The sequence below is a fragment of the Balaenoptera acutorostrata genome, chromosome 1, assembly GCF_949987535.1.
Source record: "Balaenoptera acutorostrata chromosome 1, mBalAcu1.1, whole genome shotgun sequence".
Classification (NCBI taxonomy): domain Eukaryota; kingdom Metazoa; phylum Chordata; class Mammalia; order Artiodactyla; family Balaenopteridae; genus Balaenoptera; species Balaenoptera acutorostrata.
The window spans coordinates 83,439,110-83,466,677 of record NC_080064.1 but is presented as its reverse complement, the minus strand read 5'-3'; the positions used below and the strand labels follow the sequence as shown (position 1 = coordinate 83,466,677).

At 44.8% G+C, this 27,568-nt stretch overlaps 1 protein-coding gene and 1 pseudogene across 1 annotated transcript in view; one reads left to right on the top strand and one right to left on the bottom strand.

The window, feature by feature from the left end:
- The window catches only part of ABCA4 (ATP binding cassette subfamily A member 4), a 145,274-nt gene that overhangs the window by 104,820 nt on the left and 12,886 nt on the right, over nucleotides 1-27,568 (top strand). Inside the window, exons 31-44 of the mRNA XM_057528069.1 lie at nucleotides 3,656-3,750; nucleotides 5,227-5,259; nucleotides 6,642-6,747; nucleotides 6,876-6,950; nucleotides 7,206-7,375; nucleotides 8,536-8,713; nucleotides 12,354-12,469; nucleotides 13,494-13,641; nucleotides 16,484-16,607; nucleotides 16,975-17,104; nucleotides 19,511-19,631; nucleotides 20,055-20,117; nucleotides 21,170-21,276; nucleotides 23,285-23,426. Of these exons, the coding sequence (XP_057384052.1) occupies nucleotides 3,656-3,750; nucleotides 5,227-5,259; nucleotides 6,642-6,747; nucleotides 6,876-6,950; nucleotides 7,206-7,375; nucleotides 8,536-8,713; nucleotides 12,354-12,469; nucleotides 13,494-13,641; nucleotides 16,484-16,607; nucleotides 16,975-17,104; nucleotides 19,511-19,631; nucleotides 20,055-20,117; nucleotides 21,170-21,276; nucleotides 23,285-23,426 (1,608 nt within the window). The remainder of the gene's footprint in view (nucleotides 1-3,655; nucleotides 3,751-5,226; nucleotides 5,260-6,641; nucleotides 6,748-6,875; nucleotides 6,951-7,205; nucleotides 7,376-8,535; nucleotides 8,714-12,353; nucleotides 12,470-13,493; nucleotides 13,642-16,483; nucleotides 16,608-16,974; nucleotides 17,105-19,510; nucleotides 19,632-20,054; nucleotides 20,118-21,169; nucleotides 21,277-23,284; nucleotides 23,427-27,568) is intronic.
- LOC103016647 (nucleophosmin-like) lies at nucleotides 1,612-2,587 on the bottom strand (annotated as a pseudogene).

The window sequence follows — 27,568 nt, the reverse complement described above, 5'->3', positions numbered from 1 at the left end:
ACAGCGTCAGTCACAGTTGCTGGCTTGTATATAAATGATTCCGTGTTTATGAACATCCTACCTTTCCCTTTTTTATGCTAAAAGCATGTACCTTTCTATTTCTCAAGCAATATATTTTCCCTTTGAATCATAACCCAGCTACTACAGCATCACAGGGATCCCAAAAGAGGGACTCAGAGGCTTGTCCCAATTCTCGGTACCCCAGAGGAAGCTTTGCTTCTGTTGGGTTTGCGGAGGCCCCGTGTGGCTGCTTCTACTCAAATACATCCAGTGGCAGGTCACCGAGGCTGTGGCCCTGTGTAGTGAGCCCTTGGCTGGAACAGGGAGGAAAGGCCAAGCATAGCTGTGAGGGGAATCATTCCTCAGTGAATCCTGACTTTAAGGCTCACTGCCTCACTTAGAAATGTATTTTCAGTGGTTAGTCCTTGGTCCCTGAGGAAAAAATGTAAAAGACTTTTAGCCAAAGTCTGGTAAAAAACAAATCAGTACCTGTGATTTTCTATCACTCCTGCCTCTCCTCACTATCATTCATGCTTCTCTTGGGAGCATCTGCATCAGGCATCTGCACAGAAGCTGCTCTGTGTGTGTGTGAGTGTCTCTCTCTCCTTCACACATACACACACACTTATATTCACACCCACTCACCACACTCACTCACACACTCCCCCATTTTCCTGGAATAAGACCAGAGAGTATGGGTTTGATTCAGAGATGGTAAATTGTCCTCATCTGGAAAATGGAGTGGTGGATTGTGGTCTTCTCTAGGGTCCCTTCCTGTTCTAACATTCTTTGAATGGTGTTGGGTCCTGAGGGGGAGGTGCTCCATCCCTGACTTCTGGAATACACAGAGATAAAGTTGTAGGAGGATCTCATTTGACAGAACTTTTAGAAAATGTTTTGTCATAAATTCCCAGGCACCAGCCATTGTTCCAGCCTAGATTCCACCAGGGGAGCCTGGCAGTTCACCTGGGTGCCATTTCCAGCTTGAGAAGCAGGTGACGGAGTGAAAAGAGCAAGGCTATGGAGTCAGACAGATGCAGATTCAAATCCTAGGTCCACCACCCGCAAGTTCTAACCTGGTGCAAGTTAGCTAACCTTTCTGAACCTCAGTTTCTCTGTCTATAAATTAAGGCAGCAATTCTTCTTTCACAGGATATAAGGATTAAGGGAGATAATGGAGAGCATTTAACACTGTGCCTGGCACACAGTAAGCATTCAGGAGATGCCAGTTCTCCTCCTAGTGTTAGAGAGGAACAAGGTGAAGAAAGTGAACTGAAGAAGGGAGTAAAATGAGAAAGGGGCGGGAAAGACAGAAACGACGAAAAATGAAAAGAATAGTGTGATGATGGTGGTGTAACACTGCCAGAAATTTCCTCGGCTGCCTCTGGGTGGCACCCTTGATACCGCAGGTTCATGATTCACCAGAAACTAAACGCTTATGTATTCCCAAATTTAAAGTGATATTGCCATCTGGTGGCCAAACTCATGCACTTTTTTTTTGATTCAAATATTTATTGAGCAGCTAGGGAGTTACAAAGGTGTTTAAAACATGGTCAAAGAGGTAAGGCAAATCCACAAGTAATAGAAAGCAAAGTATAAGGTTCACTGAATCACAGAAGTCAAAAGAAAGTGTTTTAGGAGATCAAGAGATTGCTTCCAGCCTGGAAGGGGGCAAATCAGGAAAGGAGATTGAGATTAAAATAGAAAACTTCAGTCTGGATTGTTGATGATACTCAGTTTGGACTATATTTGTCTCTCCTTTTCCCCTCTCCCCATCTTTGGGCTTAATTTACCAGTAGTGCCCAGGATTGTTCAAGGCTCTTTTTCTATACTTGCTTGCATTTTTGCTTCAATGTCTTCTACAGAGCTAGGTCCTTTCGGTGTTTTAGGAGTTTTTTCCTGTTTTTTGAAGGATTCTTGACCTTTTGATCTTGGTGTTGATGGTCTTGAGTCTTTTCCATTCTGGTTTGATTTTTGTGCATTTTTGGCTGGAATATCTCGTACAGATTACTTTACTGGAGCTTTTTCTTCAGCTTCCTCATCATCAAAGTCATCATCATCTTCATCATCATCATCGTCATCTTCATCTTCAACAGCAGCAAGTCTTACTTTTTTCTGTGGAACCTTGGTACCACTTCAAGGGGCAGAGCGCTTTCCAGACATACTTAGGAGTGTCACATCCTCCTCCTCTTCATCTTCTGATTCTGCATCTTCCTCCACAGCTACTAAGTGCTGTCCACTAATATGCACGGGCCCTGAGCCACACTTCGACCGTAAGACCACAGGTGGTATTTCAGAGCCCCCAAGGGAAACTGTTGGCTGCACAGACATTTTCAGAGTTGCCAGTGTTACTTTAATTGGACCGCCTTCATAATTCATCGCCTCTGCTTTGACAATGTGCAATTCACCCTTTGCGCCAGCCCCTAAGCTGACCGTTCTTAAAGATAACTGGTGCTCACTTTCATCATTATCCACCTTAAAGTGATCATCTTTGTTGGCCTTCAGTTCACAACCGAAAAGATAGTTCCAGGGCCTCAGAGGGCTCATGTCCATGTCCATCGAATCTTCCATGGGTTGGTGGCATGCACTTAGGTGGGAGAGAAGGCGGACGGAGATAAAAGACTACTGTTCCAGGGAACAGTTGCGCAGGACAGAATCACACCAGGGCTCATGCACTTTTGCATTCTCTAAAATCTTTTGATTAACTCGGAGTTCTTCTAGATGTATTTTGAAAGTGATTTGTAAATTGTAATGCAGTGTTTGAATTCTTTCATTCATGTCACAATTTATGGTGCCAGCTATATGCCAGGTACTATTCTGGGTGCTGGGGACACAATAGCTAACAAGTCAGAAAAAGTCCTGGCTCTCACAGAATTTGTATCCAAAAGGGGGTAACAGATGAAAACAAGTAAACAGATTAATTGGAAAGAAAATTTCAGGTAGAGACGAAGATGTGGGGACAATACTACAGTATGTGACTAGAAATAGAAAATGCTTCTCTGAGGAATAAACTTTGGGCTAAGATTTGAACGATGACAAGTTAGCCATGAGAGGTTGTCCAGGGAGAACATTCCAGGCAGAGGGAGCTGCTGCCAAGTGCAAAACTACAGCAGGAATGAGAGGTGTGCATTTGAGAAACAGGGAGAAGAAGTGGAGAGGTGGGCAGTGGGGGTGGGTAGCAGCAGGTGAGCTCAGCCTCGGTAATGAATTTGGATCTGATCCTAGTGTTTACTGGAGTGTGGTAAGCAAGGCAAATGGGATGTTCTGATTGATACTGTTAAGCTCAGTCTGGCTAATGAATGGAGAATGGATTGTGCAGGGCCACGGTGGAACCAGAGACCAGTTTGGAAGTGTCTGTAGAGGTCCAGGTGATGTGTAGGTGGAGGCTTGGTTTAGGGTGATAGTGGTAGAACTGGAGAGATGCTGATGGACTGGAGATTTATTTTGAAGTGAGAACTGTCCGGTGTCATCAGTGGAATAAAGAAAAGAGAGGGTTCGAAGGTGACTCCCACATCGTTGCTATGGGAACTGGGGAGATGCCAGTGCTTTACTTAGTATTTTCCCAGTAGCTGAGTCTATAAATAATTTTTGGAAAAGAACAAGAAGTTTCACCTCAAATTCTGAAGTAATTAATGCAGATATCTCATTGCCTCAGAGAACACAGCGCAGCACTGAAATTCTACAGGACCTTACAGACAGGAATATCTCCGACTTCTTGGTAAAAACGTATCCTGCTCTTATACGAAGCAGGTAAGAAGAGACCTTTCTATACTTTTCATCCTGGCTCCCTGTGGGAAATATTAAGTAGGGACAGAAGATAATTTCCTCTCATGATTTATCACCAATCAGGGCAGTGGAATTTTTTCTTTTTCCTAATTTGAGAGCCTCATCCAATAGAAAAAGCAATAGAAGCATATACAAGTCGAATGCAACTTATGATTAATCTTGCTTTGTTTTTGATTTTGTTTAGGACAAGCAGTTAACGTTTAAGCCATGCACTATTACAAGTAAAATAAGAAAGTATAGAATTTGTCCAAAATACAGCCTCATATTTTAATTAGTTAAAAAACAGAGGTGAAGTTTGAAGGGAGGAAGGAGAGTAAGGGGAAATGGTAGAGACAAAGAGAGAAGCAAGAGGGAAAAGTAAGAAGCAAAAAGGAGAAAGGAAACAATTAGACCAAGATAGGAGAGAGGCAGTGGGATAGTCTGCATGAGCCCACAGGTTGTCCAGGTTAACTGCACCTGTCACACTCTTAACTGTGAATTATCATCTGTATCACTGCCCTTTCAAATGCAGCTCTGCAACTGTTCTCACAAGCCCCACCCCGGGACTGCTTCAGCAGTCCCATCAGAGCAAGCAGCATGACAAGAGCATGCTATGGAGAGAGGATTATAGGGGACCCTGATCTGGGCCCCATGTTCTCTGGAACTTTAAAATAAAGCATACTGTCTAATTTTAGTAGTATTTACAGTTGCTTTCCCTCCCAGTCCCTCAACAAGGGATAAATGGACTCAGCTAACTACAACACATTGCAGATGGTGAAAGCAGCTGCTGAGGAGGCGGTGCCAAGCCAGCAGTTAGCAAAATGAAGGACAGCATCCAAGCACAAAAATAAAAACAGGGTGCATAGAATCTATTCAATAGTGCAGTAAGCAACGACCATCCCAAACTTTGTTCTCAGCAGCAAATCTGCAGTGTGGAATTTTGGATTTTGTGCTTAATGACAATGATAGTTCATGGGGCTGAACTATGAGTACTAGAGTTGGTGTCTGCGTGTTTCCTATCTTGTAATTTTGCCCCTGATTGACTGGAAGTCAGTCTCTTAACTTTGGGCTAGAAGTAATTCAGAACTTCCTCCAAGTGTGCAGGTGATTATGAAAGTCTCGTTCTTACAGGGTGGAAGAGGGGAGGGCTGCCATATTTTCTAGGTCCAGATCATCTGACAGGTGACCTTACAACAGGGCCACCCAGAAAGCCCTGCAGGCAGGATGTGACTTGGAGAGGCAGGATGTGACTTGCACAGCCAGGATTGGAAAAGATCAGTCCTTTCTCCACATATTTATTCAGGCTCGGCCCCTGGCCTGGGAGGTTTCCACATTGCTTGGACATCAGGAAATGCAAAAAATACCCCTGAAGACTGGGAGACCCCAGTGAGTGTTTGGGGAAGAAAGTTAACACTACTGCATACTTGTTGTATTCATTGTATGATTTGTTTTGGCTTTCAGTTTGAAGAGCAAATACTGGGTCAATGAACAGAGGTAAGAAATTATTTTTGTAAGAAATTAAAATCTCAGAGTGATCTATTTAAAGTCACTGCACATAAAAAAGCCCCACCTCAAAGCCATGTGGCTGAGCTGTTCTGCATGTGCTCAGGAGCTCATAAGACATGCCTGGAGGATGCATGGCTGCACACACCCTGGGCCCGGAGATGCTCAACAGTAGATCTCCTTGGAGGGCGTAAATGAGAGGTGATGCTCCCTGAAGAGGAGTTCCAGAGCACTCTCACTCCAGGAAGGTTCTAAAACCTCCGAGCAACTAACAGTTTAGAACAAGAGCACATGTAACCTAAGCCCTGGCACCCCTTGGCCCATTCCTTTTAAGCCTCAGGGCGTCTGGCCCAGCCCCAGCCTCACCCGTTCCTGAGGCATCCCGAAGGTTCACAGGGTCCCCAAGGTTGAGAATCCTCTAGGGATGGCCTAGGAGTGAGCCCGCCTCCCGGGCTCCCTCAGGAACAGGACCTCTAGAATGAGTGCAGAGCTGATGTTGACTTGATTTCCTGGGCAAATTCTAGACCATAAAAGCGAAATTCAGCTTTTAGAATTGTTCCCGAGAGGGAAGTGAGGGGCCTCAGCTGAAGCAGAAAGGCGGGGGGACAAGTTGAGTCCCTGAGAAATAAAGTTCTCCTCTGCCTTGCCTATCCAGCAAATTAATTTTGTTTGTTGAGGAGTTTGGCTTTTATGCTGCCATTGAAGGGTTTTAAGCCAGAGAGTGACACGCCCAAGCCAGTGTTTGAGCACCGTTACTGAAGACTTCCAGAGCAGTGTGGAAGATGGGTTAGAGTGCGAGAGACCCAAGGCTAGGATCTAGTTAAGGACTAGAGCAGGAGTCAAGGCAGGGGTGGGTGAGAGGCGCCAAGAGAGGCACGGCGGGATTGGACCAGTTTCGATGAGTCCAGCACACCAGAAGTACCTGCAAAGTACAGAAGCAGCACAGAAAAAGAACCACTGGTAGGGGTGGGAGAAAGTCAGGGAAGACCTCAAAGAGAAGATGACACAGGACGGATGAGCTGGAAAGGCACCTGGGGAAACTGGGAGCCCTGCGAAGGCAGAGAGACACAGAGGCAGCCTGGACCACTGGGAGCTCTGGAAATAATTGCATGGCCGGAATGGGCCACTGGAGGGAAGGCTTGAGGAGGGGTGAGGTTGGAGAGGTGCGCAGACACCAGGCTCAGAAGGGGTCAGTCCTGGAGGCAGTGAGGAAGATGTTAAAGCTGGTTTGTAAAGGGGAGCTCTGTTTCCCAATGGGCCAGACAATTCCTGCAAAAATACACTTTCCTACAGAAACTGAGAGCTACGGCAACCATGAGGCACGCACACATGGTTCATGGCACAGGTCTGAGGACTTCTTGTTCCCTTGTCAGGTACGGAGGAATTTCCATTGGAGGAAAGCTCCCGGCTCCCCCCATCACTGGAGAAGCCCTTGTTGGATTTTTAAGTGACCTTGGCCAGTTAATGAATGTGAGCGGGGTATGTAAACCAGCTGGAGATTTCGTAGGACTTTCAACTTGCCAGTTATCATGAAATAGAAATGATCATGAGTGCTAAGGGAAGGGGGAAAAAAAAAAACCTCTTGGTTGTTTATTATGGTTTTCCAGGGCCCTATCACCAGAGAAGCCTCTAAAGAAATGCCTGCTTTCCTTAAACATCTAGAAACTGAAGACAACATTAAGGTATCGGCCCTGCACAATCTGCCCTAGAGCTAAAAACTCATGTGAGCCGGTTGTTTTATTTTTATTTTCCCAGCTTAATTAAATTCCATCCCTCCTCCTGTTTAAATCTGGCATGGAATGTCTCCCAGCAGCCAAAACTATCCTCCCTCTCACATTCTTTTTACTGCGGCTCATTTTTTCTTTAAACAGCTGCTGTTAGTGCAGAGTCTCCTATGTAGTAGCAGAGCCTAACAAAGCCACATCTCTGCCGTCTAGGTGTGGTTTAACAACAAAGGCTGGCATGCCCTGGTCAGCTTCCTCAACGTGGCCCACAACGCCATCTTACGGGCCAGCCTGCATGAGGACGGGGACCCCGAGGAGTATGGCATCACCGTTGTAAGCCAGCCCCTGAACCTGACCAAGGAGCAGCTCTCCGAAATTACAGTGTAAGCTACTGCGGCCCCGGCCTCACAGCTTTCTAGTCACCTTCTCCGCTCTAAACACCCCGAGAGGATTTTCACCAGCAGAAGCTGCTGGGCTGGATGGCAAGCTTGTTTAATCACACGCACACACGAGCATAAGACTTCGTGTGCCAAACTGCTTGGCCTTTCTTTCTCCTCATATTTATTTGGAAAGTGAGCATATGTTTGGTTCCGTTCCCTTTTGGCTCTTGATAACACATTGCTCCTGGAGCTTACACAAATACTCTCCTTTCCAGTATGCAAAATGATTGCCAGGAACTGGGAAGTTCAGTAAATCTTTCATCGCCCCAGTAGTAATTATCTTAGATTCCGGTAATTTCCCCCAGACAGTCAGGCTTTGGACATGTCGACAGATCCTTACCTTCCTAAAGCCTAGGCTCAGCTGCAAGCAGTAAAAACCTCACTCTTTTGCAATTTGTAGCATGTTTGCTTTATTCGAGGCCTACATTTGGTGAGAATGCCTTTGTTAGAGCAAACTCCTTCTGGAAGGCAGTTAGGGGACCCAATATACCCCAAGTGCCCTGAACGTGCCCAGGGTCATGGCTAAACTTGGGTGGGTCCTGGGCCCTTGGGACCTTCCTCAGGACACCCTCTGAGGCCCTAGACTGAGGAAAAGGAGTCTATGTCCATTCCCACTTAGCCCAAGTTTCTATACCTCCTGCCAAGCCTCTTGAATATGAAATATGAGAGAGGAGTCTTTTGTGACTATAAAAATAGTATATAACATAGTATATGTTCATTAAATAAAGTTTATAGAATAGAGTTTTAAGAACTTAGTATTTATAACCCAACACAGTTTAGGGTGTTTCCTCTAAACATTTTTGGGTGTTTCCTTCCAGTAATTTGTTCTAATCTTAGTGTGTGTGTGGATCAAGCTATTTGTAATTTTAACAGGGCAGCGACTAGCACATATGGTGCCTTTGTGGGAATTAGTAAAAGGTGCTTCTTTCTCAAGGCAGGCGCTGGCTTACACCAGAGTTCATGGCTTGTATGTGAAGGTTGGGGAAGGGCATTCTGGAGGCGGCTCCCTGGCATCGGTGAGGGCTTCCGAGAGCCTAACTTTGTTCTTCTCCTGCTTCTGCTCCTCCTTCACCTCTCTCCCTCTGTCTCCCGTCCTTCTGCAGGCTCACCACTTCTGTGGATGCTGTGGTGGCCATCTGTGTGATTTTTGCCATGTCCTTCGTCCCTGCCAGCTTTGTCCTTTATTTGATCCAGGAGAGGGTGAACAAAGCTAAGCACCTCCAGTTTGTCAGTGGAGTGAGCCCCACCACCTACTGGCTGACCAACTTCCTCTGGGACATCGTAAGTATCAGGACCGAGCACCTCCCTCACCACCCTGGGCCCAAGGTGGGTGGGCGTTTGTGCTCTGACTGAAGGGACGTGGCAGGGTGGGGCTGTCGTACGGCCAGGGCTGCTGGAAGGTGATGTGCCCAGTGCCCAAGCTGGGGAAAGATGCAGGGCACAGCTTAGCAACTGCTGAGTGGGAACTCTGTAGGCCCTGCACAAGGGGCCTTCTCACTCACCAAATAATCACTGCTCTGCAGCACTGAGGCTGGCCTTCCTGGGAATAACCGGGAGCTGAAGAGATGATATCAAGAGGCCCTTCACCCTACATCCTCTTGTTAGGCCCCACCCCACCCTCAAAGGGGTAAACTGGAAACTGCTCTGTGGTAGAGTTGCCAGATAAATAAGGGGCACCCAGTTCAATTTAAATTTCAGATAAAACAATGAACAATTTTTAGTATAAGTATATTCTAATCCCCCCCCAAATATGGCATTCTTACACTAAAAAATTTATTGGTTGTTTGTCTGAAATTCAAATTTAATTGGGCATCCTATATTTTTATTTGCTAAATCTGGGAACCCTATCCAGTGGCCTTATTTTGCCTACCCAACCAGATCTTCACTATATTAGATTAGCTACCACTTGGGGGAACATGAAGAAAAAATTATTTATCAAATCAACAGCAGACTACCACCTCTCTCACAATCAGGATTGGTGGGGGAAGAGAGGGGTCAGGATGGGTTACCTTACGACAGGCCACAGGGTCAAAATGACTTGACAGTGAAGGCCTGGTTATAATGTGGGAGTTGTTATGACACTAACTCCAGTCTATTCCAGGCGTCTTGGGGGACAAGATGTTTTGTTTTATCTCAACGTTCTAAGACTAATGTGAGTCTCCACTTCATGGTGATGATAATGTATATCACGATGGAGACCAACACAAACAACCTTTTCCACTATGGCTTTTAATAATGATGACAAATATCTTACTCAACTTACTAAGCAGCCATCACTTAACAATATAAAGCCAGAAATCATCAGTACCAACTAATCTTCCCTCCTCTCTTCTGTCTACATGAGGAAACGCTTATGAACACATGGGGAGGAGGTCAGAGCCAATAAACCTCACTTTGGATGAGAACATCCCTTGCAACCACCCAAGTTGGCCCTGTGCTTAAAACATGAGAGGAGCTAGGCTCACCTGCACTGAAAAGCTATTAAAGTGCTGGGTTTTTGCTTTCTACTTTTTTTTTTAAGACAAGGAATAGAATTAACACTTGGGGCTGACCCACGTGTGTGCTTGACTACAGACAGAGATCTCTGAGCCTAAGGAGAAATTTGTGGACAGAAGGACAGAATGGGTGTCTGAATGAGAGATGATACTAGCAAAGTAGACACTTGGCAGCCTAATGAAGGGTTTGGAGACAGTGACTATGATGCCAGCAGGCTTCCTGATGCTCTAGAATTTTAAGGCTGGCCTGGAATCTGAGCTCAAGGAGCTATGGTATTGGAGCTAAGCACCCTCCTTAGCCAGTGGTGAAAAGATAACATTGGCCTGGGGGTCATTGTTGAATAAATGAACAAGTACTCATTGTTTATATCATTCATGCAGCGCATATACGATGTTGTAAGTTCTTATTTTTTATATATCATCTGTTTTTCTTTTCTTTTAAATTAGGAAACAACCACAAACTTACAGAAACGTTGTAAACACCATTCAAAACTATTTTCCTCAGCCATTTGAGAGTAACTTCCAAACAAGATAACCCTTCATACACACATACACATACACACCCCGGCACCTCCAATGTGTACCTCTTACAAACGAGGACTCACCCTATACAATCACAACGCAACTGTCAACATCAGGAAACTAGCACTGATGTATCACTTCCATCTAATCCTCAGACCCCACTCAAGTTTCGTCAGTTGCCCTAATAATGCCTTTTATAGAAAAATATCTAGCTCAGAGTCATGCATTGCTTTTAGTTGTCCTGTCTCTTTAGTCTCCTTCAGCCTGGGATTGTTCTCAGTCTTTCCTTGACACTCATGACTTGACACTTTTGAAGATCATAGGCCAGTTATTTTGCAGAAAGTCCATTAATTTTGGTTTGCCTGATGTTTCCTCATGATTGGATTTGGGTCATGGTAGCAGTTTCATGAAGGTATACTCTGTCCTGCTCACTGCATCCTGTCAGGTAGCTTCTGATTTCAATTTGTCCTATTACTGATGATGGTCACTTCAGTCACTTGATTAAGATGGTGTCTGCTGAGCTTCTTCACTGTAAAGTTACTTTTTTCCTTATAATTAATAAGAATTTAGAGAGATGTACTTTGAAGTTATGTAAATATCCTGTTTGTTTTTTATCAAGCTTTCCATTTATTCATGTATTTATTTATGCCTGTATGGAGTTGTGGTTCCTGTGTTAATCAACAGACTACAATCTGGTACCGTTCTTACTGATTTTGGTGCTCAGATTATCCCCAGTCTGGCCAGTGGGAGCCCCTTCAAGCTGGCTCCTGTGCCCTCTTGACTTGTGTCCCCACATTCGTTGAGTACCTCCAAGTTCTCTGCCCAGCAAGATGTTCCTCCCCACAGCCCTACTCTGGAATCAACTGTCTTCCCCAAGGAGCTCTGGTTCCTTCCAGGGGAAAATGTCCCTTAAAAACCAAGATCTCGGTGTTAGATATATTCACTGGTCCCAGGCCTTCTCAGTGGCGAGAACTAAGTGAGATATGCAGGTATATACACAGACATGCACACGTTTACATCTATACTTCTCTATCCATCTATACACTGAACAAAATACTCACTAAAACCACTAGTTCCAATCCAGCACCACAGGCTCCCTCTGGTTTTCTGTCCTTCCATATTTTTAACTCCCTTCTCCACAAGTGAGAAACTGGTTTCTGTTGCCCCTGACTCATGTACCTACCTGAGCAATGCACCTGTGTGTAATAAGTCCCCCATCTCTGCCCTCACCCTCTCCCCTGTGTGGCCACGCTCCTCTCCCTGCTCCAGCCACCCCCCAGGCACAGGTCCTCCTCACGTGCTCTGGCTCTGATATCCCGCAACAGATCAGCCCCCTGTAAAGACACCCTCCTGACCCGCTGGGGCTCCAACACCGCACAGCACTCCACCTCCGTGGACGCCCTTCTCACCCTTCTTAGGTTCTCATTCTGCTTGGGACCACTCTGACTTCTCCCCTCCCCCCACCGTGGCTGCCCACAGTTCCCTGTCAAGCCTGCTGGCTTTAGGACTTAATTCTGTACGAAGGGAAGGGAGGAAGTGATGTGAGGCCAAGGATTATACTTTAAGTTTTTCTGAATTCTGGAGACATGCTCAGAAAGTAGAATCAACAGGACTTTGAGATCGATTGGAAGGACAGAAGCAGAGATCAGGTGGAATTTTATAATTCATTCTTTGAAAAGATACAAACTGTACCCTCCCTCCTGTGTAGGGAGGTGGGGGTGGCATGGGGTAGGAGGACTAAGGACAACTTAACATACGTTTGCTAGCCAAGAAATGTTTAGACAAATGGAATCAGAATCCCCAAACATAAGTGCTGGAGGAGGCTGGCCCAGCCCTCATTCTGCAGAACAGGAAGCAGAGGTGCAGAGAGGTCAAGTGCCTCCCTCCCCTCTTCTCTCTTCAAGATGAATTACACTGTGAGCGCTGCACTGGTGGTGGGCATCTTCATCGGGTTTCAGAAGAAAGCCTACACTTCTTCAGACAATCTTCCAGCCCTGGTTGCACTGCTCATGCTGTATGGGTGAGTTGTGTGGGCCATTAGCTAATGTTGCCAAAGGGAAGCCAGGGGAGGAGGCTGCAGTTCTGACAGAAAACCAGGGTTTGCAGTGCCAAGGTCAGCTTCCAGCTCCCAGCAGGGTCTGCGGCTGCTGACCAGGAATCTGTCTGGCTTCTGTCTCCGACTCCACGCACAGAGGGATTCCTGCAGCTCAGTCCACTCATCCACTCGGGTACAGTGGAGACGCCCCACAGGGCTTGAATCTTAATCTTCTTCCGCTCTAACTGTGACCTGACCAAAGTCTGGGAATCCATCACTCCCCACTTCCTCACTCAGCTCTGACTCTCATTCATCTGTGGCCAGTCCATCCATCTCAGTGTCTCCTGTACCAGCCAAGAGTTATTTGCACATGGGAGACTGCACCTGAAAAGCCGCTCTGGGTCAGGGCCAGAGGATAACACAGGGATTAAATCCAATAGAATTATAGAGCATGCAACTTTATATCCAGGCCCACCACTTACTATATATGTAACTATGGGCAAGTAATTCACCCCATTTGAGCCTCAGTTTCCTCATCTGTAAAATGGAGATCATGATACCTAGCCCTACCTATGGGGGGCCAGTAGAGTCTTGCCAGAGCAATGGTCTCCATTCATCTCTCTTGGAAATAGAGAATTCAGGAACCAGTGTGACTGTGACACGTCAGCTACAGTGAACTATGAGCCTGTTGGGATCTCAGCCCAGCTTTGCTGAGCCAGACTAGAGTGGGAAGAACACTCCTATGTTATGTAAGGCTTTATAATTTACAAAATACATTCACAGCTTTTGCTTCTCACAAAAACTCCAAGAGGTGGTCAGGAAAGACATTGTTATCTCCATTCAAAGATGAAGAGCAAAGACCAAGGGGAGAAGTATCTCTTTGGTTTCCCCAGGACTCTCACCAGTTCAAACATACCACCCCATGTGAGAGGGGAATGCGTTATATCTAGGGGTACAGTAGATGGAATGGAAATTGGAACTCCATCCACTGTGTTGTGCCATTTCACAGATGGGCAGTCATTCCCATGATGTACCCAGCATCCTTCCTGTTTGATGTCCCCAGCACAGCCTATGTGGCCTTATCTTGTGCTAATCTGTTCATCGGCATCAACAGCAGTGCCATCACCTTCATCTTGGAATTATTTGAGAATAACCGGGTAAGCATGACTTTCTCAGCTTCTTTGTTTGATTATTAGGATACTGGAGAGTGTGATGGTCAAGCAGAGCCAGAGGCAAGCATTGTGTCTGTACAATCTTAGTGTATAAATGAATGTTGCTTCTTCCCTTCCTTTATCCTTCCCTCCTTCCCTTCTTCCCTTCCTTTCTTTTTTTCTTTAAGCTCCTTGTTCATTTGTGTGCTCTGAGTGTCATAGTTTTCTGAGCCCTTTCTGCAAGTTATAAATGACCTTTCATAATCCTAAGCTTTTAGATCTTCTTACTTCTTCAAGAAGGTTTCCTTGGGGACTTTGGGTGTTAGGTTTCATACACACACACACACACACAGAGGTAATGCATTCATGTGATTTCAAAATTTAAAAAGAACAGAAAGGCATACAATGAAAAGTCTCCTTCCTACTCCTGTTTCCCACTCACCTAGTTCTCTTCTCCAGAGGCAACCTTTCATACGAGTTTCTTATGTGTTCTAGAGGCATATAAGCAAATACATATGTAACCTTTCTCCAAATTTCTTACATATATTGTAACAGAGTAACACATACTATTGTACATGAAAATTAATCCTGAGGTTAGGGTTAGGAATTTGTAGTGCTGAGTGACTCATTTTTATGAGCTGTGAAGTTCAGTTGTCCCGTTCACACGCCCCAGACTTCTCCTTGCCCAGAAAGAACTGACAAGAGTGAATCCTAAAAACAGCGGTGGTGACTACAGGGTTGTCTTTGCTCCACACTCCCTCTCCCAGACCCCTGTGTCTGAGCCCTGGCCATGACTGTCCTGGGAACATACCCAGGGATCGGTGGGCTCTCCTGTGTGCCTGTGTCCCCAGCACCTCTCTAGCCTTTCCCTCTCTCAGAAGGTCTTTGAAGTTGAGAGGGTTGGTACCAGCCAGAGCATCTGCACAGATGCCCTGTGGCCCCTGTCCCCACTCCTGCCTCTGGGCCCTGCTGGGAAGACCCAGAGCAAACCTGCACTAACCACTCAGTCCAATGGCCTGAGAGCGACTCTTTCCTTGACCTTGTGAGGCTTTCTGTGGCCGCTAAACAAGAAGCAAAACCCCATCTGTCCCATGACTGATAAAAAAACGTACCATGTCACAGTCAGACCCCAGCAGGGAGGTGGATGAGAACACAGACTCTGCCAATGGTCAGAGCATCCCGGAAGACTGAAAATGCTGCTCTTCGGAGCTGTTTGTGTCACAGGCTCACGGCTCACTAAGTCTTAAGAGAGCGTGTTACTTCAGAATAATTAAATAGCTTAAAGCAACTCAAAACAACCTCCCTCCTGCGGGCTGCACTTATTTAGCCAACAATTAACTGAGCGCACCCCCTCCCCTGCATAAAAAAAAAAAAAAAAGCTGGTTTCTTTCACCTAAACCGTGGAATAGACAGATGCTGCAGAAATTCCCAGGATGCCACAGGAGGCTCCCCAGGTCCCAGAGGCATCCACTAGGTAAGCACCATGTGATTGATGTGCTGATATAAACGAGCGTGGCCCCAGGAACTCCCCTTCCAGTCAGTAAATGACCTGCGCACCAAGTTAGGAACTGATATAAACCATGGTACGTGACATTCCATAAGACAGTGTATGGCAGAACATCAAAGGAGCAAGACAGATAAAACACTACAGACCAGAGTGGGCCAAAAGAGCTGGGCTATGGGGGTCAAGAGGATCTTGGTAGAGGAATTCAGTTTGAGCCTGGCCTGGAATAAGTAGGATTTTATTATCCCATTCAATAAACAGTGAAGTACCTACTATGAACTAATCATGTGTAAGGTGTTTAGGAAGGACACCGAAAGGATTTGGACCCAGTTCCTGTTCCCTGGGGACCACTGACTAGTGCAGAAAATAGGCAGGTAAAAGAATAATTAATCATGGCAACGTGGTAAGTCCTGTAAGAGAGGATCGGATATTTTACCATGGGAATCTGAAAAGGCTTGTGAGAGAAGGGGTTATTTGAGCTAGCTTTCTAAAGAAGGGCAGGAATCTGCCAGAGAGCAGGCGGGGAAAGAGCATTCTTTCCAGCTAATAGCAGTGGTTAATAGAAGCTGCAAGTGCAAAGGCCTAGAGGCAAAAGAGCATAGTTCCTTCCAGGAGTAGTGGGGCGGGACCGTGGGGAGGGGTAGATAGAAGGAGATGGGGTAACGTAAGCAAAAGTTCAGAGGCTGGAGAGGAAGGAGGTTGTGCAGCAGGGATTGGCCGGAAGAGTGGGTCAGCCTCACCCCCTCGGTGTCCCCTCTGCCTGACACTGACACTTGAGGCTAAGGCAGCAAGTACCTTCCACCACCTGAAAACAAGTCCCCACAACTCAACCCAGACACCAGGGAAAGTCTCCAGCCGTCTTTTCTGCTGGTGACAGTTGCAGACAGCTGTAGCTGTCCTGTGGGAGCTGAGAAGCAGAGCTAGAAGATGCTCAGGGCCCCTCTCCCGTTTGGTACAAGCTAGGCTAAGATATTGCCAGTGACAGAGCCGCAGCCCCCAGCGTGGCTCACAGCTGTACCAAAGGAGAGGGAGCTTGGGCCACACTCCCAGCAGCTGCATCTCCTGCTAACAAAAGCCTTGGAGGGTTCCTGTGTACTTTCAAAGTGAGTCTGCAGTGAAAGCTCCTCAAGCAGGCTGCCGGCTAGAGGCACCTCCTGTGAGTATTTCAAAACTTCCTATCTGCTTGACAAATCCCTCCGGTAGCCGGTCTGGCTGCTACATCCCCTCTGGCTGCAGGCCCTCCACTGGTCCTGGTCCATGAGGGCAGCCAAGCCCCACCCCGCTCAGGAGGGGGCAGCCAAGCTTGGCCTCCATCACTGACTGTCCTGCTTTTCTGTATTTCAGACACTGCTCAGGTTCAGTGCCGTGCTGAGGAAGCTGCTCATTATCTTCCCCCACTTCTGCCTGGGCCGGGGCCTCATTGACCTGGCACTGAGCCAGGCTGTGACAGACGTCTATGCCCGGTTTGGTGGGTAGCAGTCACATGGCCCTGGATCCTCCAAGGCCAGGAGGGCTGCAGTGGGAGTTCCTATGACAGACCTGCAGCCTGGGCTGGGGCTGGGGGTGCCTGGTTGGTCTGGGATTTTCCTGACACTAAAAGGAACCAGAGTGCCTCTGTATCCATGGCTAAGGCGACTAGGAGGGGTCAAGGGCAGTTCCTACTCTTCCCTACTCTGACTTGAGGAGCCAGTATGAGACTCGGGTTTGGCTTTGACTTAATCCCTTGCATAAGGCCTAGTCTAGCTGAGCCTAGTGTTGTAACTAGGTCTTTCGGGACAGCTGGGGCAGCTAAGTGGACTTAATTCCTGTCGATTTCCGGTGGCCTCCATCCCCAGGTGAGGAGCACTCTTCAAATCCGTTCCAGTGGGACCTGATTGGGAAGAACCTGGTTGCCATGGCAGTAGAAGGGTTGGTGTACTTCCTTCTGACACTCCTCATCCAGTACCAATTCTTCTTCAGCCTATGGTACGCTCGCGCCGCTGCCCTGAGGGTACCAAGGCCAGCTCCACGTGCCTGTCAGTCAGGGAACTTGATTTCACATCCAAGTGGTCATCTCTTTCCTCATGAGCCCCACTCCATAAAGTTTTTTATGCTCTCAAAGCCTGGCTTGTTCTGAATAGTACAAGGAGAGGTACATTAAAACAGGCACATTAGAATTTGTGCGTATTTAAAGTTTAAAAGTTTAAACTTTAAAGTGTTTAAAATGCAATGCTATTAATTTCAATCACTAATATTTAATCCCATTCATTTAAGAAACAGATAGTCATATTAAATTGCATCATAGCATTGCAAATGATAATGATTCATTGGTATCCAAAGTACTAGGAAATAGATTTATGCATTCATGAGAAAATAGACAAAGCAGGCCCCTATGCTAATTAGAGATTTGAGAATGCGGACAGGGCAGGGAAGGAAGGGAGTAATATGGGGGTGACATTCGGGGTGAAGGCAGCCAGGTGCAGTGTGGAGCGGGTGGGGCAGTGATTGTGCCCCCCTGGTTGGGGAAGAAGGGGGTCCCTGCCAACCCTGACCCACCCCAGCTGTGCCGTTCTTCCCATGCTCTTGCCTGAGGCCCTGCGTCATTCTGAAGTGGGTGCTCAGCTTTCCAGAAGGCAGCCCCCTCTGCAACCCAGGCTGACATTTACTGGGCTCAGCCCAGAGGCCCAGATTGCAAATCATGGGGCACTCAGAAGAAACTTTCCTTGACAGTGTTTGTCTCTTATCTTCTCATCCTTTCAGGCTGAATGTGCTCACATGTAAATAAAGATTCAGAGGACTTGTCTTTAGGTTTTGATCCACAGGGAATTGAATTGTTGGAAAGAGTTTGAATGAGATAATGGGTGTCAACACACTTAGAATAAAACAACATGGCCAGTACGTGGTTCTAGTGTGGGAGAGACGGTGTGAGGAGTCGCCATCCACGGGAGCCTCAGCCCTTACAGGATCCCCGCAGCTTTGGCCACATCTTAGGGGGCATGGGGCGAGAGAGAGGGAGGAGTTATTTACTAAAACAGACTCATTAGCTTCAGACTCTGGTGTCGGCACCATCGAGCGCGTCCTGCTGCATTAGGCCGGAAAGAAGACCAGAGAAGTATGCCACAGTCTCTGGCTTCAAGAAGACAGCCATGCCCATACTGAGAAGCAACCAGGAAAAGAGAGGAAGGAGAGGGAGGAAGAAGAGGTGCTCTCAGTAGAGGACATGCCTGCCTGTAGGGAGTTCAGGATGTCCGTGAAAGGAGAGGGTGAGAGGGATGAGAGATGGGCCTGGAGAGGAGGGCAGAGCCAGGTGGTGAAATGCCCCCCACCTTGGTGAGGATATAGAATTTAAGGCTGAGGGCAGCAGAAAGCTGTTGGGGTGTTTTGCTCAGGGGAATGACATGATCTGCTGGGGTTAGAAGGGGAGAGACCGGACAGGAGGCCGCTTTGGCACCCGGGCGTGAGACAGTGGTAACCTGAAAAATGAATGGGGGCATTAGGAGATGGAGTAAAAGAAGTTGACTGGATAAATAGTAGGAAGTCTGTCAGACAGTACTTAGTAATGAACTGGATATGGCCAGGGAGGAAGGAAGGAAAGCATGGAGGTCAAGGTGTTCAGGGAGGGTTTCAGAGAAGACGCTGTGCTTTTAAGGACGAGGAGGATTCTGCTCCGCAGGGCAGGAGAACGAGAACACTGGGCCACTGGCGATGCCTGCGGGGGCTCGAGCTGGGAAAGGCTAGCATGGGCTGGGGACCATGGGTAGATCCAGCAGTTGGCGGAGGGGTTAGTCCAAGAGATAAATGGGAGAGCGGGTGGGAAGGGTGGGTGGACCCTGACCGCAGGGCTCTGGGACCTCAGCTGGGGAGTTAGGGCTTTAACGTACAGCTGCTGGAGAACTGTGGTTGGGGGTGTGAGATAACCTGATGGACTAAAAGAAGCGGGAGGCTTGGGCGCTAGTAACTCTCATTTGCTGAGTGCTTGCCATAGACGAAGGGTTTTTCATGATAACAGCTCCCAGGTTAGGAGTCTTGACTCTGTGCCAGACACTGTGCCACGTGCATCTCCACCACAATCCCACGAGGCACACGCTCTTACCAGCCCCTCCCTATCTTATGGTTGAGGGAGGTGAGGTTTGGAGAGGTTCGGTGACATGCCCAAAGTCACACATGGGAAGGCCAGGACTGGAGCCCAGGGCAGACTCTGGACTCGAGCACTTGCCCCCTCTGCCTAATGCCTAATGCCTGTCCTGTGGGGAGTCCTTTTGAGAGTTCAAGCTTGCGGGGGTGGAAGGCCAGGCTGGGGCAGAAGCCGGGGAATGGGAAGAATGTCAGAGGAAAAGAACAGTGCCAAGGATGCTGTACACCAGCCCACTCCGTCCTCTTTTCTTCATCTAGGACTACCGAGCCCGCTAAGGAGCCTATCATAGATGAAGATGATGATGTGGCTGAAGAAAGACAAAGAATTGTTAGTGGAGGAAATAAAACTGATATCTTAAGGCTAAATGAACTAACCAAGGTAAGGGAATAGTTGCCGGCATGTTAGTTTGGAGGTGCCAGTTGGACCAGAGAGGGCACCACGTTGTAATTTGCCTTCTGTAGAATAAGCAATATGCTTATCCAAGCAATTCCTTTCCCTAATTTTATGTGAGGTTATAAAACCTCGGTGTTATAACGTGTCTTCCAAGAGCACTCAATGCGCTTTCCCTAGTATTCATCTTGGGCACGGACACAGGGCCTCAGCGACAGCCACTGCAGCTGAGCCCCGCTAACCTTCCTCCATTCCATTTCCGCACGGGGTCAGCTTCGAGATTCAGTGCTCACAGCACCTCTCTGCACATTCGTGTCAAAATGTAACCTTCGCCTAAACCGTCCTTTGCTCTCTTGCCCTCCCTACTTAACCCTCTCTCAGTCCTCAGCTCACTTTCTCTGGATCTTACAGATTTATTCAGGCAGCTCCAGCCCAGCAGTGGACAGGCTGTGTGTGGGAGTCCGCCCCGGAGAGGTGGGTACTCTGCAGGCCACTTGTGAAAGGGCCTCAGAAAATCAGCTCCTATGCATGACTCTGGTCTCCTCTCAAGCACAGCTGGCCAGTAGACATAAAACATGTCCCACCGTAGGTCAGGTCATTCTAATTTTCTAGTAGCCAAAGGAAAAAAGTAAAAGCAGGTGAAATTAATCTTAATCATTAATTTTATCCAATATATCTGAAATAGTATCACTTCAACATGTAATTCGTATAAAACATTATTTGTGAGATATTTTACATTCTTTTTTTGTTATTGTTCTAAGTCTTCAAAATCTAGTGTGTGTTTTATCTTATAGCACATGTAGATACATTTCAAGTGCTCAGTAGCCACTGTCATGGAGGAAAAATCCTCCTTCCTACTACCCTCTTAGGTTCTGGGGCTGGGGCTCTGTCAACTGGCCTGACCAAAGACCGGTTAACAAGAGAAGAACAAAGAGAAGTTTGTTAGCATGTGTACCGTACATACACAGGGGAGAGGACTACCTCAAAGGGGTGGTTAGAACTTGGGTTTATATAGCATCTTAGCAAAGGAACAATACATTTTTAGGGAAGTTGCAAGACAAAGGAAAGGGACTCATAGTTTCTAGGGTGGCAAATTGTAGGAAGGCAAGTATATGGGTAACTAATGGTAGATAAAGGCTAGTTAGTAAAGTTTGTTATATAGATTCCTCTGGTTTCATTTCCAAGCTGGTAAGAGTCTAAAGTTGTCTCCAGTGATTAATTTTTGTCCATCTTGGTAGAGAGGAAAGGGAAACACCTTGTAAATTTATGTCCTGCTTTGAAGCAAATAGGGGGGAGGGCAGAGAGCTTTTCTTATATCTGCTTCTTCTCATTTGCCTTCGGCTCAAAAGCATCCTTATGCCTAAGTGGCACATTCTGCTGCCTTACACCATACATGGCTAGTGACCTCCACAAAGGCAGCGCAGGCCTAAAATGCCTCCCCCCACCCCACACACTTGCCCTAGCACCTGACACTCCAGACCTTCCTGGGATCTAGGGCGAGGCCAATTCTGTGTGTTCTCCCTCAGTGCTTTGGCCTCCTGGGAGTGAATGGAGCTGGCAAAACAACCACATTCAAGATGCTCACTGGGGACAGCACAGTGACGTCAGGCGATGCCACTGTCGCAGGCAAGAGGTGAGTGTCCTGCTCATCCTGTCTGGGTGTCTCTCCCAGGTCCTAAGCCATGTCCTTGTCCCACCATAGGAAGGGTAAACATTGACTGTGTATCTGAGGGTGACTCTGAGAGTCTGAAAGATCTTTGCAGAAGGGTGGACCTCCCAGAGGACATGGTCCAAAAAGCCTAAGACATAGACTCTCTGGAAAATTTAATTGAATTGTGATTGTTAAGAGATTCCTCTGTTAGCGTGAATTCTAGGAAAGCTCTGAGAAGCACCAAATCAGTGGTTCTTAGTCTTTCGTGGGTCATAAGCATCTCGCCCTTTGATCATCTGATGAACACACGCACCTTCTTCCTATAAAAATACACCATTGTTTCCCATTACTTCTCTTCATACATTCTTTGCATTTGGGGAATTTACTGAGCCCTGAAGCACATTTGTGACCCTACAGGAACTCCTGGACCCCAGGTTAAGAACCTCTGTGGTGACACATCCTTTCTCTGGGTTGAGTTTCTAGATGGGCGATGGTTTGGGGCCCTCAGAGGCTTTAATCTGCATTGGCTATTTCTGTGTCAACACTTGGCTTTGCAGGCCAAGGTTCCTCTATAAAGGGAAAACTGGCATGTGCCCTTGGATTCTGGGAGGGTGCCTGCTGTGCTCTGAAATAAAGGATCATGGAAACAGACTGGTCATCCACAGGACAGTACAGAGAACATGAGCCTGCACTTGTCTGCCTCTTTCCAGGCTGCCCCTTGAACAGCAGAGCTCACACACATTAGATGTGCCCAGAGAAACTCTCTGCCCTGGTTTATGGGTGGAGTTAGGCACTGCTGATATCTAACCAACTTCTGCTTGACTACGGAAAGCCATCCTCAACATGGCCCAATGCTCCCTGGGTAGGGAGAGTCCTGAGCATTCTTCACTGGCTCAAATAGGATGAATTTGGTTTCCCAGCCATCCCTGTTGGGTCTAGAGCAAAGGGAATGGCAGAGGTGGAGCCATGGCTGGGTCTATCTCATTTTCAGATCTAGCTTAGCCAAGCAAATGACTTCATGATGGTAACAAAGGGGAAAGGGCAAGGAGTGGAGGGCAGAGGGATGTAATAGGTTTTACCATGAGACATCAAGTTATACTCCAAGTGAGACACAGTCAGATGCCCAGAAGGTAAAACCAAGACAGAAGCTAGAAAGAACGTATAGGTTTAAGACACAGGATTCAGGTTCTTCAGTGGAGTAGTTCCTGTGAATTTGGTGAAGGACCCTCCTTGCTTCTCGGGGGGTGGTTTTAATTGGCCCAGCCATACCTAAGTAGTTTTTGTCATAGTGGGGAGCTACATGGCCTCTCTCTGTCCCATCCTGTTGCATACTGTTGCATCCATCCTTTATTCACAGACCCTAAGCTATAAGAGAAGGGGGAAAGAAATTAGACCAGTCTATGGACAGTTTATTTTTTCATCAAGGCAATATATTTTCTAGCGGGAGAGAATATATTGGTCAAAGGGAGTTGATAGACTCAGTTCATTTCATTTCTTCTTCTCTTCTGCCAGCCTCTTGCTCTAGGTGGTGATCTGATTGGTTCCTCTTTCATTGACTGTATCTCTGCCAGTAAACACAAATGGAGAAATTTACTTCCATTGGAAAGCACACGTCTTCTCTAGCAACTTTCCAAATGTTTGAAAGGGATCAAAAACCACTAGTCATTTTCTTAAATTTGATCTTCCCTTTGTTTTTAAGAGGTGAACCAATCCAAAAGCATAGCTGTCTTTGGGTAGCAGGTATTCAGTTTATCCTAGACAGGGAAACGGGAGAATCTGACTGGATTCAAAGCTCAGACCTCCTGGAGTTTATCAGTTTCTAACCAAACAGCCCCTGCTCTGATTGCTAAATGTCGTGCACATATCTAAAGCAAAATGGGAGAAGAGAAGAGGCAGCTTTCTTATCTTATTGGCAGAAACTCCTCCAGCCCTAGATCTCCGGTCACCCACTTTGTGAAGAAAACCTGCTAACTGCTTTTTCTTCTTGCAGTATTTTAACCAATATTTCTGACGTCCATCAAAGTATGGGCTACTGTCCTCAGTTTGATGCAATCGATGACCTGCTTACAGGGCGAGAACATCTTTACCTTTATGCCCGGCTTCGAGGTGTACCAGCAGAGAAAATCAAGAGGGTAAATAAACGTGGTTTGTTATGGCCACTTGAGAACCTGCTTTATGAGAATACATTTATTTAGAGATGGGAAGGCTGGAGCACGCTATCCATTTATTCATTCAACAAATACTCAACTGAGTGTCTGCTACGTGTCAAGTACTGTTCTGGAAAACAGGGTATAGCAGTGAACAAAACAGATTAAAAAAAGTCCTGCCCTAATATCTAACAAAACGGTATACACATTTACCCTTTGATCCAGTACAAAATGCCTATGCACAAGGTTATTCACTGCATTTTACTCGTAAAATATGGGAAATTAGCTAAATGTTCAGACATAGGAAATTGGCTGAATAATTTGTGATAAATACATACAATAAGGTCTTATGCAGCTGTAAAAAAAAAAAAAACAGAAGCAAAGAAAATCTCTGTGAACTGATATGGAGTTATTTCTAGGAGATATAGTTAAGTGAAAAAAGCAAAGTGCAAAAGAGCACATGTAGAATGCTAATTTTTAGTGTAAGAAAGTAGGAAAAATAAGAAAGCATAAATATGTCTGCTTACCTTTACAAATAGAAATATAGGAAGGATAAACTGGAAAACAATAAATGTAGTGATCAGCAAGAGGGAAATGGGAGAGAATAACACTTCTCTCGGTATTTTTTTTGTATAGTTTAAACTTCTGGAAGCATGTTAATGTTCTATATATTCAAAAAAATAAAACTAAATCAGTAAGAATGAAGAAGAGGTAAAAATGAAAACAAAAAGAAAATCCTAACACTGAAAGCAAACTAAAACAAATTAATCCAATTTTATTTCAAATGAATGTAATAATCATACAGGAGGGGAGGAAAAGAACTAATACAAATAACTGATGATACAATATTTGACAGTATATCCTCAGTCTTGGGCAGGTGGAGCAGAGAGAAAGAGCTGCAAGCAAATTGTGAGCTCTTTTTAGTTGATTTGTTTTTTGTTTTTTTTTTTTTTTTTTTGTTTTTGTTTTTGTTTTTTTTTTTTTTTTTTCCACACGCACACACTGTATTTTATTTTTACAAGAGATAGATAGACTGACACCAAGCATTGTACATGGATGACCACAACAAAAGCAACAATGATTGCAATTACCAAACATGAAACACACTTATACTATGTCATAACATTGACATTCAGTCCAGTAATCCTCCACTGTAACAGCTCCTTTACTTTGCAGTGAAAATTGATTTGTATATTCTTTTCCTCTGAGTCCTTGTGGGATTTTTTTTTTTTTTAATTCAGACAGAAAGTCACAAAAATTATACTCATCCTCATCAGTTCACTCAGTCCCATGTAATTAATTTCTTTTTTTTCATCTTGATCTTTTGTTAGCACTTTTATGAGTTCATCAGTTTTTCATTAGAGTTCTGAAAATGCTTATTCATTCAGTTCAGCAGTACAGTCAGTTACCAGAAACCTGTACTTGTCAGAGTCTTTTCCATGAATTTCTTGAAGATGAAACTCTTTTATAGGAACATATTTGCAAAATCATCAGAGTACACCCAGAACTGTCTGTAAATGACAAAAGACTTAAAAATGACCTTGGTTAAAGATTTGATGAAAGTTCATAATAATGCAGTTGACAAGAAAATTAGTTATTTCTGAGATATACATTTTAAAGTAATAACTAGGATTATTACTTATAACATTATACCAGAACATATAAGATTTTTAGACGTTTCCTGTAATGTCTGAAACATTTATATTAACATATTTCCATACATATTTCCATACAAATACAAATATAAGATTTTTAGAAATTTCATGTAATGTCTGAAACATTTATATTAACATATTTCCATACATATTTCCATACAAATACAAATATAAGATTTTTAGAAATTTCATGTAATGTCTGAAACATTTATATTAACATATTTCCATACATATTTCCATACAAATACAAATATAAGATTTTTAGAAATTTCATGTAATGTCTGAAACATTTATATTAACATATTTCCATACAAATACAAATATAAGATTTTTAGAAATTTCATGTACTGTCTGAAACATTTATATTAACATATTTCCATACATATTTCCATACAAATACAAATATAAGATTTTTAGAAATTTCATGTAATGTCTGAAACATTTATATTAACATATTTCCATACAAATAACCCAATGAAAGTTTAGTATTAGTTGTTTTGTTTGTTTTTTTATACTGCAGGTTCTTATTAGGCATCAGTTTTATACACATCAGTGTATACATGTCAATCCCAATCGCCCAATTCAGCACATCACCATCCCCACCTCATCGCAGTTTTCCCCCCTTGGTGTCCATATGTCCATTCTCTACATCTGTGTCTCAACTTCTGCCCTGCAAACTGGCTCATCTGTACCATTTTTCTACGTTCCACATACATGCATTAACATACGATATCTGTTTTTCTCTTTCTGACTTACTTCACTCTGTATGACAGTCTCTAGATCCATCCACTTCTCAACAAATGACTCAATTTCGTTCCTTTTTATGGCTGAATAATATTCCATCGTATATATGTACCACAACTTCTTTATCCATTCGTCTGTTGATGGGCATTTAGGTTGCTTCCATGACCTGGCTATTGTAAATAGTGCTGCAATGAACATTCGGGTGCACGTGTCTTTTTGAATTACGGTTTTCTCTGGGTATATGCCCAGTAGTGGGATTGCTGGGTCATATGGTAATTCTATTTTTAGTTTTTTAAGGAACCTCCATATTGTTCTCCATAGTGGCTGTATCAATTTACATTCCCACCAACAGTGCAAGAGGGTTCCCTTTTCTCCACACCCTCTCCAGCATTTGTTGTTTGTAGATTTTCTGATGATGCCCATTCTAACAGGAGTGAGGTGATACCTCATTGTAGTTTTGATTTGCATTTCTCTAATAATTAGTGATGTTGAGCATCTTTTCATGTGCTTCGTGGCCGTCTGTATGTCTTCTTTGGAGAAATGTCTATTTAGGTCTTCTGCCCATTTTTGGATTGGGGTGTTTGTTTCTTTGATATTGAGCTGAATGAGCTGTTTATATATTTTGGAGATTAATCCTTTGTCCGTTGATTCATTTGCAAATATTTTCTCCCATTCTGAGGGTTGTCTTTTCGTCTTGTTTATGGTTTCCTTTGCTGTGCAAAAGCTTTGAAGTTTCATTAGGTCCCACTTGTTTATTTTTGTTTTTATTTCCATTACTCTAGGAGGTGGATCGAAAAAGATCTTGCTGTGATTTATGTCAAAGAGTGTTCTTCCTATGTTTTCCTCTAAGAGTTTTATAGTGTCCAGTCTTATATTTAGGTCTCTAATCCATTTTGAGTTTATTTTTGTGTATGGTGTTAGGGAGTATTCTAATTTCATTCTTTTACATGTGGCTGTCCAGTTTTCCCAGCACCACTTATTGAAGAGACTGTCTTTTCTCCATTGTATATCTTTGCCTCCTTTGTCATAGATTAGTTGACCATAGGTGCGTGGGTTAATCTCTGGGCTTTCTATCTTGTTCCATTGATCTATGTTTCTGTTTTTGTGCCAGTACCATATTGTCTTGATTACTGTAGCTTTGTAGTATAGTCTGAAGTCAGGGAGTCTGATTCCTCCAGCTCCATTTTTTTGCCTCAAGACTGCTTTGGCTATTCGGGGTCTTTTGTGTCTCCATACAAATTTTAAGATGATTTGTTCTAGCTCCGTAAAAAATGCCATTGGTAATTTGATAGGGATTGCATTGAATCTGTAGATTGGGTAGTATACTCATTTTCACAATGTTGATTCTTCCAATCCAAGAACATGGTATATCTCTCCATCTGTTGGTATCATCTTTAATTTCTTTCATCAGTGTCTTATAGTTTTCTGCATACAGGTCTTTTGTATCCCTAGGTAGGTTTATTCCTAGGTATTTTATTCTTTTTGTTGCAATGGTAAATGGGAGTGTTTCCATAATTTCTCTTTCAGATTTTTCATCATTAGTGTATAGGAATGCAAGAGATTTCTGTGCATTAATTTTGTAACCTGCAACTTTACCATATTCATTAATTAGCTCTAGCAGTTTTCTGGTGGCAGTTTTAGGATTCTCTATGTATAGTATCATGTCATCTGCAAACAGTGACAGTTTTACTTCTTCTTTTCCAATTTGTATTCCTTTTATTTCTTTGT